The sequence below is a fragment of the Argiope bruennichi genome, chromosome 7, assembly GCF_947563725.1.
Source record: "Argiope bruennichi chromosome 7, qqArgBrue1.1, whole genome shotgun sequence".
In the NCBI taxonomy this organism is placed as follows: Eukaryota; Metazoa; Arthropoda; class Arachnida; order Araneae; family Araneidae; genus Argiope; species Argiope bruennichi.
This window is the reverse complement of record NC_079157.1, coordinates 26,309,455-26,324,718: the sequence shown is the minus strand read 5'-3', so window position 1 is coordinate 26,324,718 and position 15,264 is coordinate 26,309,455. Positions and strand designations below refer to the sequence as shown.

Below are 15,264 nucleotides of genomic sequence, written 5' to 3'. Positions count from 1 at the left end.
AGATTAACAACTGCTCCTCTTGTACAATTTCGTCCTAATCCGTTCTTATTTCTGCAAACTGAATTTTTTTCCCCTCAAAGATCGTGCTGTTATTTTTTCCTTAACTTTACTTAATGTGGTTCGATGACAAGATGATCAGAAACCAGTCAATAAATGTTAATATTGTTTCTGTATCCGTTTTGGTCATTTATTGTGTTAAATTTAATGTTTTTCCGAAAAAGGCGCACTCTGGTGAAAATTTTTGAACTAAAACTTTTTTTCGAAATTCCGTGAGTGCATTTTGTGTATAGTCTGTATACAAAATTTTGTAGCAATCCGTTCGCCTGTTTGCGTTGTAGGATGCTGCTTATAGGGGAAGTTTGATTATAACCACCCTGTACATTGATGGTGGTCACTTTCGTTTGTTTCATTCTGCGTTTGATTTACATCAGAAAATAAACGTGCACAACGTTTTGTTTAAAAATGGACACACTTCGTACTATTGGACAAGAATCAATATCCAACAGTATGCTCAATAGGTCGCTATTCAAGCTTTCGTTAGCGAATAATTAACTAAGTGCAATATGCGGACTTTTCAGAGCGGTATCATGTTCAGTTGTATTAATCCGGTGGAGTAGATTACCTCAACGAAAGGTCAGGAAATTATTGGTTATAGGAGTTACAGTAAGGTATTTTCATGAAGTCCAAATTTATTCAGTAGGGTCAGAATAGTAAAAATCTAGTAATTAGGCTTGCTTTTATTAGGTCTTCTTATTTTTAAGCTGCAGAGTAAGAGATAAAATGAAAAAAAAAAATATTCTCCAAGAATTTTTTGGTGATTGCTATTTTGACAAGTTTTCTGTATGCTTCGAAGTTTTGACAAGTTTTGAATGGCGACCTTACTATTGATCATACTGTTGGATATTGATTCTTGTCCAATAGTACAAAATTTGTCCATTTCGAAACAAAACATTGTGCACGTTTATTTTCTGGAGTAAATCAAACGCAAGTTTTGGAAATTTGTGATAATATCTTAAACACTAATCCGTTCAAAATATGGGTTCGACTCCATGACCGTTTTCGGAAGGAATCCGCCTTCCTATTCCAAGAAGTATTTGAAAGTAACACTTACGTCTTGGCTTAGAGGTAACGCGTCTTCTCCGTGATCTTGGCGTTCCGAGTTCGAGTCGTGGTTCGGGATGGTTGTTCTCTTCTTTGTGTTCTCTCTGTCAGGTGCGTGAATGAGCCCCCCTGTAGAAAAGGGTTGTGTGTGTGCTATCTTCATTTGAGCTAGAAGTCAGACTTCTGCCCTCGGGTGCTCAGCGATATTTACCCTCAGAAGCTACTGCGCAAAAAGTTGCCTTAAAATATTTACACGACAAAAAAAAAATGAATGTAATGCATTCCAAACCGGTATGATATTTTGGTTTAATATTAATTAAATTAAATTTTTTTAAAACTATTTAATAAATAACACACGATGATTTAAATAAGATACTTCTTAAGTCTTGAAGAAATTGCTTACTGGCAATAATCATTTTTTGTCTTGAACTGAGAAATCATCAATGGCTTTATAGATTGCTAAAGCTTCGACCTGAAAAGAATAATTTGACGGCTGATAGATAATTTATGGTTAGAAAAAAATGGAGCGTTACATGATAGAACAACACGTTAGAGCAAAATTTGAATTAAATAAAAAAAACACTATTTTTTTTCTTTAAATTGTTATATTTTTATTAAATCGTAAAATACACAGGATAGGGTTATGTATGGAATAACACATAGTACAAATAGCCTCCACGACTTTGCTGGTATATAGGCATTCTTTTATCGAAATTTATAATGACCATTTTACATAAATGTGGCTGGATTTTGTTGATGCAGCGTTGAATTCCATCCAAGCACGCGTACTTTTGGGCTTCTTGGCATCTGTAACTTCAAATAACCCCATAAAAAGAAATCCAATGATATTAAATCACACGATCTTGGGGGTCAATTTTAAAATTTCCAAACTGTGACCGCCAGACTTTCAGTATTTTTTAAATATTGTTCAACAGTAAAAAAAACAGTTGTTCGATCGTTTAACGTTCCATTTTCACTAACCCTAAATTATCAGCTGTCAAATGATTTTTTAATAGGGTTGCTAACACTTTACTGCACGAATGGTGACAAATTCAAATCTTGCGTTAATTTTTAGGTTTAAGAAATAAATAAGAGAATAAGAAATAATAAAAGAAGGTTTAATTAATAGGATGAATTCAATAAGTAAAGGATTGTTATAAAAAAGACGTGTTACTGAAACAAAATTTCAGCAATTACAAGAATTTAATAACCTGCAAGTAAATAATTTTCCTGGAGTGTGAGTGTTGGGAATTCTCAAACACATATAAAAAAATTTATGTTTTGATAAAATTTCTCTAACATTAATTTATTTTTTGTGTAAATATTTATTTTATTTTGGCGTATTTTATAATCTGCATTCACATCACATCACACTCATGTAAGATCCATGCTATTTGAAGTTTCTCAAATCAAATATTAAAATTCTTCTCTTTGATTTGGTCATCCTATGCAAGCGCATCATTCTATCATTGGTCATTTTGTGCACACGTGTGTATGCGACTGTATTAGATCAATAAATGCAAAAATCTAAATAAATGAAATTAGATATGTAATTTTATAACCGATCATGCAAATTTGTATTAAATTTTCCGTAAAATTTCATAATCTATTATTTTCATTATACTTCAAAACACAAAGCGCGCTATGTTATGTTAATATATGTGCTTATTGTGTCATCCATGACCTATTATGCCATCAGGTTGATTCATTTGTGGTTTTGACATGTACTTGTGTCACTATAGCATTGAAATTTTCTCTGGATAGGAATATTACCTCTACCTTATTGGAGCCCTCGAAATACGGGTTTCTGTCAGGCGCAGGTAAGGTTCCAAAATGATAATACTGCTACTCATTTGTACAATGTGCTCATACTGAAAATTAACAGTTTATTAAATGAAGCTAATAGGTGATAATCCGAGGATTTGTTTACTATTGGTGTTATCTTGCAAAGTGCACTGCCTTGAAGAAACAAAAAGAAGAAACAGTTTTGGTACATTTTCTCCTCACTTATGATATATTGCTTTTTTTAAGTATACATATATGTTTGAATTATTTGTATTTGTGTGATATTTTTGCTAGTTCACTTGTATTTAAATATTAATCCGTCTTTAAGTAAATCATGCTTCTCTTATTTTGAAGATTATTAATCACTTGATTCTATAATTAACGAAAAGCGGAAAGATCTTGTTTCTATAGTTGTTACATAACTTATAAATAAAAACTTTTGTAACAGCCTTACACTTCCCCTCTCTCCCCCCAAGAAGCTTTTTAAAGAAAATTCTTCCCAAAGTTATGGTTATCTGCTTAAGTGAAAGATCTATAAAAAACATTAACGCTTTAAAAATTGTTCAGGGATTGTCCCAAAATTGACACAAGATTTGAATTTTCTACCACCATTCGTGCAGTAAAGTGTTGTCATCCTATTAAAAAACCATTTGACAGCTAATAGTTTAGGGATAGTAGAAATGTATCGTTACACGATAGAACAGCGTGTTAAAGCAATATTTGAATTAAATAAATAACACATTTTTAAAGTTGTTATATTTTTATTGAATCGTAAAGTACACAGGATAGGGTTATGTATGGAATAACACATAGTACAAATGGGCTCTTCGGTTTTGCTGGCAAATAGGCACTTTTTTGTCCAAATTTTCCACTACCATTTTGCATAATTTCATTTGCAATGATGGCTGAATTTCGTTGATGCAGCATGAAAATGTGAAATGAAATGTGGCAGCTTTGAATTTCGTCTTTCAATGCATGCGTGCTGGTGAGTTTGTTGGCATTGGCCTTTGACTTCAAATAACCCAATAAAAAGAAATCCGCTGATGCTAAATCACACGAATTAGGGGACCAATTCCCAAATTTTCGAACTGCGGCGTTTCATTCTTTTTGAAATATTGTTCAACAATGAAAAAACAGTTGTTCTATCGTGTAAAGCTCCATTTTTACTAACCCTAAATGTCAAAAGGGGTTTTTTTAATAGAGTTCCAACACTTTTCTGCACAAATGATAGCAAATTCAAAAATTGCGTTAATTTTGGGACATTTGGTTCCGAATATTGAATTACTACCAGGAAATTGTTCCTTTATTAAAATAAATTGATTTTATTAAAAAAAAAGATATGAATTTTGTTGTCTGACGATGATTAACTAGCGTATTAAAACATGTTTAAATACTGTAAAATCCAAAAAATCTTTATGTTCGGTTCCTTACTCCAAGTTCAATTCTTTTTCTTTCTCTTTTCAGAGTTGTGATTACCGCTGTGGATTAGAAAATAATGTGCCGAAAACCAGGTAAATACACTTTTCTTAATAGAATACTACTGTCTCACACACAATACAAATTAGACTATTTTCCTAGGTTGCCATGAGAAATTAAAAAAAAAATACTTTGCAATATACCAGAAAACAGTCACTCAATAAATTATAAGGACAAAGCATTATCACAAATAGATCATTTTTACATATCAACATTCAATCACAAACGCCAAATTCGCCCATGAGTCGATATAACATTGAATTAGAGAATAAAACTGGAAACTATATATTCTAAGATACAATGTTGCAGTGAATATTTTCCGCAATTTAACCCTGGGAACATTCTCTTCTGAGAATACTCGATGGGATCTCCCGATATATTGTATTGACAGGAGGAATGGGTAGTCGTTGAAATAGTGAGAGAATAAAGCTGAGAGCCATATATTCTATAATAAATGTTGCAGTGAATATCTCCCGCACTTTAATTTTGGGCATTAACTGCATTAATATAAGTACATAAAATACTTATATAATTTACAAAATATTTCTTGAAATTAAAATGATTGGTGATTTAATGATTAAAATGATTGGTGATGAAGTGGGACTCTTTCAAGACGCAATAGAAATCGATGCTATAATTTAGTTTTTCTGAACACATTTCTATATGTTCAGGTAGCAGTAGCTGTTCTGATGCATAGCACTAAATAGTCCTGGTTCGGGGAAAAAAGTTCTTGGTTTCTGATTCTATCTAATCGTTAGCATTAATATAAAGAGAACTTACTATTTCTCATTCTTCAGGCAGAAATGACGATACAAGTTATTTAATTTTGTAATCTTAGTTTCGAAATTTCGTACATCCACCATTTCTTTCGGAATTTCATTTTGACAGATCTGAAGCTTCTGATTTCTAGGCTTTTTTTTTTTTCAACTGTCCAAACTCATAAGGTGTCGTTCGTCTTAAGTATATAATCTATACATAGTATAAAATGAAGTCTCCTAAAAGCGTCTGTGTATTTGAAAAAGAAAAACTTGAGGAATTCTTAACTGATATTGGAGATATTTGAACCATTTTGTAGGGCATTAATTGGGAAGGTTTTAGTACACTGAAGTCATATCAAAATAAAAAAAGGAGTTTTATAATTGTGATTTTGATTATTTTCCTACTACGATTCGCGCATGCGTAAAACAGCAGTATCTGTGCTTTGCACTCATCCGCGCATCTGCGAAAACCTTAAACTGCGCATACGCAAATAGCAAGAGCTGTGGTATGCATATGTGATACATTTCTTTGTTTACATATGATTTTAAACAGCGATTCAAAACTACTAATGCTCCAAAAAAATTAACAAATATTGGTGATATTTGTACCATTTTGTAGGGTATTTTCTGGGGAAGGGTTTAGTATATTGAAGTCATATCAAAATTTGACTTAAGCGAGGAATGTTTTTCTCATGGACAACTTTATGCGGCACTTTCTTCTTTTTCCAAACAAAATCTTTTTGTCTTGGCACCAGGAGGGAAAACAGCCAATATAGTTTACAGAGAAATATGAGGAAGCAAGCTGGATTTCATTTTCATATCAGATTATACAAACAAGTGTGGAACAGTCGATACAATGTTATTCGTATATCTTAAATTTAAAAACAGTTTTTCTATTGTATATTTTAAGTGAATTGTTTTGTCTATGAACATATCATATCTTTACCTTTTTAAAAGTCTAAATATTTCTGAATGTGTGCTATAAAAATTGTTGTGGTTATTTTTGAGGATTTCTAAATATATTTTTATGTTTGTTTGATGTTGCGTGATATGTCCATGCTATATCGGGAGGAATCTAGACTTAAGTTTAAAGCCAATTTTTCCTCTTGGATGTTAAGCCACGGGCAACATTGTGCGGGTACTTCTAGCTGTTGTATAAATGATGCATCTTTGTTTGATCCTAAGTTTCGAATTTTTCTTCATTAGAGATCTACATTTATTTCTATATAGAGCTCAAAATTTCCCTCCTTTTGAACTTTTTATCAATTATAACTCGGTAGTTAATTTTTTCTGCCGATGAGATTGTTTTATAAAACAATCGCAATGCTTCTTTGAGAAAAGGAAAAAGAAAACTTTTTTTATGCATCTCTGTCGAATATAGGGGATATTTCCCTAACGAAGTTTTTCTGCACTCTTCGTGAGCACATACCCTGTGCTCCCGTTTGCAAAAAATAGAAGATTCTACGCAAGAAAAATCAGGAAATAGTTTTCTTGACTAGTCATCCATTTTATTCACATCGAACCACTCCTTATTTTTATACAATTTCCGATATGCAATTCCATATCACGGTTACGAATATTTCTTAAGGACAATAAAAATTAATTTCTTCATAAACTAGTAATTTCACAATAAACTCGCTGGGTTTCAGTGTGATTTCCGCGTAAATTTGCTCTGCTTTTCCTAGCGAGCTACTCATCGCTCACCCTCCCGTGAACGTCTACTTTTTCTTGACTACCAAGCAAACAAGAAATCTTTTCCGCATAACTTTCAAGACAACGGGAATGGTCTGCCATCTAGGGTTAGGAAGGGGAAGTAATCCCGACAATCTCTATAAAAAAGGATCAATGTTTACATAAGCCTGACTTCTTGAGCTATTTCACGCAGGTCAGTTTTAATACTAAATGCCATTTAATTTAAAGTTGTTGTTTTTCATGGGAATAGTTGTTGTTCGTATCTTTTTCTAAAATGAAACAGCAAAACAGTAATTTCTAATAGCAGAAGGATGTTTCGGAACATTAATGCAGCAGCAATCAACATACTCATTAATTTACAATAATATTTAAGAATTGTAAGTTCTGTTGACCATCGTGTGCCATTTCAAACGTTTCTTTAGGAAAATTTAATCGTCTTTAAAGTTATCTTCACGTAACTGCTAACCAAACTGCTATATTTATGTCAATACCATTAATGTGTTGGTAACATCGCGGATACAAACGAAAAATGGACGTCATAGATTTTCTCAGGTAATAAGTACATACTGCAGTCACAACTAATTTTCAGTTTATAAAGAACACAGTTTATTTGTTTCTTGTATTCTAAACCTGCATAACACAAACTGCGAATTCCTTTTTCTCTTTTCAGGCTGTAAGAATTATTGTCTTCAGGACAAACACAAATATCATTTTAACACGAAAAAGTTGTTACTGTTTCCCTGACTCCACTGTTTTCAAATGGACGGTATGATGATTTGTTGATAAAGTTTTTAATTGTGTTATTTGTGAATCGATAATAATGGAATGATCTGTAATTCATATATCGTTTGACGCAAGATGATACAGAAAGTAATGTTTGTTTTTTTTAAAATTGGAAGTAATAAAATACAGGGAAAAAATTCTTTTGCGCCATGTTTGTTTAAATGATCATTTCGCAGTTTTGTATTTAAAATACAAACTGCTTAAGTTGTTGCATATCAATTGGTTGAAATCTAAGATACTGCAGTAATAGTGTATATATTTATGCTAGAGATAGAATGACCTGCCATATCACAACTTAGTGATACAGATTACAGGATTTTAGATTTTAACCATTATGTGTGGAAAGCTAAGTAACGGTTACCGAAAGATCCACAACCCAGTTCCATCTTCATCAAATCTCAACCTGTGTTCGAAGGCCTGCCTCACGCCAAATTTGCCTACAGCTAAAAGATATATGCTGTCGATACTAGGGATGACGAATATTTTAAGAGCGGTTATTACGTAACCAATATCAAAAAGTCACAAATACAAGTGATCAATACTTTTCAAAGAGGGGTGTGATTCAAATCCTTGATACGATCTTACTGATGATATTTCGATTACAGGTTTTGGATCACGATAGAAAGTAACAATCGATACGATATCACTGAAATTTGCCCGAGCGGTGACCTCACTGGAAAGTAACAATCGATACGATCTGTCCAATGGAAGCTCTCGAAAGAAATCTGTGATTGGATTGAAAAGTGAACGGACCGGTTATTGGAATTATCGTATCGTATCATTGAATTGCATATCACTGAAATTTATCGGAGCGGTGATTTCACCGGAAAGTGCGAGGCTTCACTGGAAAGTACGAAGTCACCGCTCCACTTTACGGGAGGACCAATATTCGTATCTGATGATGCACTATTCCATACAGATCATTTTTAACTGCTCGTGACATAATTGACTTTGATTACATGTACTCTGTTTACTGCTGGCGTCATCTATTGGTAGAATATAGGACTAAAATAAACATTTTAAAGAAATGACATATATTTTTAACTCACCTTTCCCAGAAAATGATTCACTCTAATAAATAAATTAAATAAATAGTTTTGAGAAAAAAAATTAAGAAGTAAGCTGAAACAGATAAATTAATTCAATCACACGTTACTTAAATTAGTAAATTAAGTATTAATTACAATTAATAAATTTTATATTTAATATTAAGTAATAATTTTTAATTAATAATATGATTGAAATAACAGATATTTGGAACGCATATTTAAAAATAACAATAGCAATATTATTTGTTATTCAAAAAATTGTGGATTATGCATGTCTAGTCGATACAGCTTCTTAAGTTCATCAAAATTCTCGAACTCATGCTTCTCACCAAACATTCCCTTATTTCATTACTGTATTGTGTAAAGTTTTTGTGTACTTACTGTACTTAAACTTTAACATTTTTGTTTCTTCTTAATAAATCTTTCCAAGTATATCCTTTCAACTGACAAGAAATCTTAGAGATTCCAAATTCGGGGATATTCTGTAGCGAAAAGAAAAGAAAGTGGTGGCGGGGCAGTCGGTTGTACACAAGAAGAATCTAAGCGATATTGAAATTTGAATAGAAGATTCTGATTCAGACACCGTCTAAATCATAAGCCATCTGACTACAGTTTAAAATCACTAGATCAGCCTCAAAATCGCAATAGGGTATCAACCTAACTAGAACTAAACTTCCCGTATTCTTCCTTAATGTATGAAAACTTTGATAAATTTTATTAATTAAAACATTTACATCTGTAAGCGAAATAATCCACAAATAAAGTGACTTATCAACAGCCATACAATAGCTTGCTTTTTGATGTCCTCTTATCAACGTTGGAATGGTGATAACAATTTATTATTGCTAATAGACTATTCCAATTATTGTTTTAAATGGATCAATGCAATTGTGTCTGAGATCCTTCTAAGATCTTCTTTCATACGTTCTTTCGTAACTTTCAGCCTGCCGATGAGGTGCCCCTATCTGAAAGGATACGCCGTCGAGAGCTGCAGACACCACCCGATGGACCTCTCCTCTCGAAATCACCAGATGACCCTCAGAGAATGCGAGTCTCTAAGGGAAGCCGCTTGCTTTTGGAAAGAGAAGTACGACAGGTAGGTCGCAAATTTTCTATATATTCAATTTCTCATCAGATATGATAAGATATGAAACTACCTTGGCGAGAAGATCTTGGCTTCAAATGGAGGACTCTTGTTCAAAATTTTATTCCATCAGTAAATCTACCATTATGAGGTCTTGTTGCACATTAAATCTAAAGTCGAAGGCCAAGCATTATTATGTTGGTATCCTTCGAAGTTTAAGAAGCTCAAATTGTTTCCTCATCAGTTTACCAAAGTTCAAATTTGGGAGCTTTGTTCCAAACTGAACCTCGCATAATTGAACTAATATTAATCTTAAACTTCAGTCATGGTGGGTTTACTTTCGGCCAATTAAAAGACGGCCAGTAAGATGACGTATGCACAGAAAGAGACTGATTTATGTTTGCCGCAATTTTATAAGATAGATTCTGGCATTCCATGCTTGGCTATAAATTGCCGTTTTAACGTTTCTGGGTTTTTTTCACTGCTTATCGTATTAAAATGAAGGATATTTCCAAAAAAAAAAAACGTGGTAAAATAAAAAAAGGGTAAATTTACCTAAATTTGGAAAATTATAGAAAAAAAATGACAAATGAAATGAAAAAAAAAAACTCAGCCTCGCATCCGAAGGGGCAACAAAAGGCAAAAATGTTGGCAATCTATGATACGTGATCAATTTTTTCACGCCAAAAAAATCGCCAAATTCTGTGATGACGAACTATTTTCGCTTCCAAAAATATTTTTATCTGTTTCTTTCATCAAACTAATGTATTATAGCATCTTACAGTTTAATTACAGCATCTTATACCCAAAACTTTCTCATTACCACAGCATAGCTGAAAAAATTCTAATATAGGTTACATGCTAAAACCAGAATTTTAAACTAAATGTGCTCGTGTTATGGATTAATTTGCAAATGAAAAATTCTGCCTAAAAGGGAGAACACATACATTTTCTTTTTTTGTACAAATCCATTATAAGTGGAAGTAGAAAACTTCTAGAGTCAGACAGAATAAAAGTAACTCCCCTGTTTGGATTTTGGAGCTATCTCCCACTTCCTATTTAAATATGCTAAGTAATCAATTTTATCTACAAATAGAATTCTGTCTGAAGCTAGAATCGATCGTATTGGCTATCGGGGCTCAATCTCTTTGCAATTTAGATAACCAGCCTCGTTCGGCTATTTGAACTTTGTCTCCCTCTTTCCTAGGCGAGACGCTTATTACATTAGACTTGCAACCCACTCTTATTCAAGGAAACTCGATGTCTAGACAAGTCTCTGAAGAAAAACAAATGAACTCGTTTAACACTCTGTGAATGTATAGTCTCCAAAATTTTTGCCAGAGAGCTCTTTGGATTGGAGAATAGAGATATCACAAACGCAAGATTCTAACTGAAGTTATTCAATATTCGAATCCTCAACCGTTTATATTCGATTTTTTTGTAGTTAAAAAGTGAATTTTGACGAGAAATCCTACTTCGTATATTATTTTATATTCTGAAATACTTTTACTGAACACGCTTTTAAAAAGTCTGTGAAAAACAAAAACCAAGAAAGGCTCTCTTTTCTTGCTTCTCTCTTAAGAATATGGCTTCGGATTTTTGTTTCGGATTACATAAGAAATATTTCTAGAATTTTACAGAAATGTTTGAATTAAAAAAAATAAACTGAATAAATTGAAATGCTAAATGTTCTTTCCTCTTCTAATCCAGCAGGAAATTGCAGCTAAACTTGTACGAACTTTTGATGGAAAGGGGGCATTGCACAAAATTGCTATTAGGATCAAATAGATAATGTTGTTATAAAAATATCAATTCATTGGTCATTACAAGTCCTTCAAAATTACCTCATCTAAATGTAGAGCACTTCTGTCGATATTTTTTTCATTCCTCAATGCAAGATTCAAAATCTTTTTCATGAAAATCCTTCAAATGTCGTAGGGAATATTTTTATTTCATCAATAGACAGATCGGTAACTGGGAAGAGGCTGTGGAAAAATTGTAGAATTGCACAGTAGCAGAAAAAAATCTCACAGTGGCATACTAGGTAAATATGGATTTGTGAATATATATTTGTTGGATTTTGTTTTCAAAATTCATGAATGGTATAGTATAAAATGCACAAATGTTATGTGAAAGTGCATCCATCCTCATCAAAATTAGAATAGTTTTCGATAAATTGCTTCATCGCAAAACATTCTATTTATATCCTTACTTAATAATCTGGTAGCTGATGTGTGTGTGTGTGTAAGCATTATTTTATTAGAAGCAGGATGCAGTTTTGAAGACAATTAAAAGACTTTTTATCTTTTTAAAATTCGTTTTAATCCATCGGGAAAGCATAATTATTAACAAGCAGAGACGCGGACAAGGAACGTTCGCCCAGCGTGGCGCAATTGCAGAAGTGGGGAAGAAGAGCGAAATAAATTATCCCTCGTCTTATATAGTATGAGATATAGATAGGGAAAATATTTTTTTACAGTGTTAATATATTATTAAGATTCTGATAGGGATTTCTAACGCATGTCAATCACAAGTAAGGGAAACACAGGGATGTTTTAAAAAGAATGTGCTTATTGGACATTTTTCTACCCCTTCACGCGAGTGTGAGAATGTGTCGGCATTTAGTCGATTCAGCAATTTTATAAAGCTTCTCTTGAATTAATTAAGTAGAGAAAATGGAAATGGATAATGAAATAAGAGAATATTTTAGAATGAAGTTATTATGGGCTAAATTAAGATAAAATCTTGGAAATTAATTAAATTGAAATTAAAAGTTTAAAATATCATTACACACACACACACACACACACACACACACACACACACACACACACACACACACACACACACACACACACACACACACATATATATATATATATATATATATATATATATATATATATATATATATATATATATATATATATTATACAAAAAAATTATGTAAACATTTGTGTTCTGTTTGCTTCGTGATTGGTAGTTACCTCAAGCGTCACTTGACCAATGATGCTTGAAGTTTGTTTTTCCAAAAGCCAAAATAGTTTGAAATAATAAAAATTATTACATCGTATTAAGTATTTATATTGCATTTGACGGTGAAATGGTAACAAGAAAGACAAAGTTAATTTAATTAACTGCAAGGGAATTTAAAACAATATTTTTTGTTAATTCTACTTTTAGACGCATTGTTAGTGGCAACACTAATGAATAGCATTCCGGTTTGTTTATCTTTTTCGAGTAACGGAAATTTTTTACAGGCGCCTCAATCTCAGGAGGCACCCGAGCACAAGTCGAATCTGATTGGTTCGTTCGATCACATGACTTCAAACTATACGTCATGGGAAATCTTCTGTTGGCTATTTATCTTTCCTTTTGGCAATTAGATGCTTACTTTGGCGAAATTAATTTGGGAATAGATATCAGTACTGTAGTATTTTGTTTTGTGATTCAGTTGATTAAAATTTTACACTCACATCTGTTTTATAATAGAGCTGATATAGAAGAAATCAGGGTCTGCTACATGTTTCTAAGTTTATTTACAAGTACACATGCATATTTTTTTGGAAAGTATTATATGAAATAAATTAATTGTATATGTTAACTGAAATTTTTCTTGAATCCTTATTTTCAATTTTCTTTTATTTTCATATCAAAAATTCCTTACACCCAAAATGTGAGATATATAATTTAAAACTAACAATACTAAGGATGTATGAACATTTTTTGTTGCATGTTGACTATAGTTCTAACTTTATTTCAGATTAAAAAAGTAATTGAAGTAATAAAAGTGAAAAGAAAAAAACTGAATTTTTTTATTAAAAAAATATTAATTTTCGATTTAAATTACAATTGTTTTTATTTTCAAAAAATAAACCACGTAACGACTATGGCAATTAATGAAACTAATACTTTAACCCTTTAAAGGGCTATTTTTTTCTAATCATATTATGTTAAAATATTTTGAGGCTTGAAATTAGAATAAGAAAAGGGATTCATTTAGCTTATTAGATAAATTTAATTTGATTCATTAATTAATTTGGTTAATTAATAATTAAGTACAAATCAAGACACATCATTTTGTGTGAGAAAAAGAACTGAAGCATCTAAGTTTCTGTCTTTCTAAAAAAAATTGTCAAAACTTATGCCAACCGACATAATTTCATACAAAGATTGATAAATTTGGTGGGAAGCATACTTCCCACGGCCCTAGAAAGGGTTAAATAAAATATTAATTATGAAAGCATAAAAAATTTTTCCTAAATTATGTATTAAATTTTATTAGTGAAGATTTCTGAATAATTCTTTTTCTTCTTTATTACAGAAGATGCAACCAGATCTTTTCTAAATAAAAATTTTGCCTGAAAATTATTATTTGAGCAATTTTAACTCTTTAAAAATTTAATTGAGAAAGAACATTGTTGCATAACAGGTACAATTTTTAGTAATAGAATGAACATTGTTGATGATTGTCAGTGTAAAATTTAAAGCAATGGGCATCATTTGCTGTTATTAAATTTAGAAATAAATCGGTAACATAACTAGTTACATTTTATTACCATAAGGGTTAACTCAAGTTCGGAGTATAGTGAACAATTTTTCTTTTAATATCTTAATAAATAAACTTGTATAAAAGATTATGAATTACAAGAGTATAATAGACAATACTTTCAAATTTAAAATTGCTGTTTCCTTTGACTTTTCATATATATCGAGGGCACTGGCATTATAACTAAAACTCTTATTGCCTTGAGACATTCCCTGTCCTTAAGATAGCCATGCATTAAATGGGCTGAGTATTAAAGCATTAAAAAAAACAAATTATATGCATTTTTATGAAAAAAATAGAATTACTGTTCTCTTTATTGAGAATGATTTTCAAAGATTTGAAAAACTTTACATATTTTGGATAAAAAAAAAGGAAGAACGTTTCCAAAATACAAAATCTTTTCATTTCATCAAATAAAGCTTTATATAATTAAAAAGGTTTATAAATGTTGTCTTTCAATAAAAATGAAATGCACATATCTACAAAACTCTTACTGGATCCATTTTAACATATGTGTTCGGAACTAAAGGCAATAACTTCACAGGGAGAAGCTCTTATTTCTATATTTGAAAAGAAAATATTATAAACTGTTTCTTTATAAAATGCGTTTAAAATAACTGCGTTTTTTATAAAATTCAGAGCCGCATAAGGCACATTTGAATTCCATGTTTATTGCTTATCCTTGCAATACGGAACAATGCTTACCGCTTCGCAGATAAAAATTGGTTACTGTAAAATTGGCGGGAAACGAATTTCGCGGTTTTCAATTCACTGATCTGACAAACCAATCAGATTCGACTTGTGTTCGGGTGTCTCCTGAGATTGAGGCGCCTGTAAATTTTTCGTCTCTTGACTAGCAATCGTCAGAATACTTAAGTACTACACGTGTTAACTCTGCATTTTTTTTTTTTTTTTCAAATAGTGATGGGGCGTCCAGCGATATCAGATGAAGAAAAAAATGCAAAGAAAGACCAAGCAAGAATCTGG

The 15,264-nt window shown here is 31.7% G+C and overlaps 1 protein-coding gene across 1 annotated transcript in view; it reads left to right on the top strand.

The window, feature by feature from the left end:
* The window catches only part of LOC129975680 (uncharacterized), a 182,104-nt gene that overhangs the window by 148,532 nt on the left and 18,308 nt on the right, over positions 1-15,264 (top strand). Inside the window, exons 2-3 of the mRNA XM_056088806.1 lie at positions 4,351-4,397; positions 9,588-9,740. Coding sequence (XP_055944781.1) covers positions 4,351-4,397; positions 9,588-9,740 — 200 coding nt within the window. The remainder of the gene's footprint in view (positions 1-4,350; positions 4,398-9,587; positions 9,741-15,264) is intronic.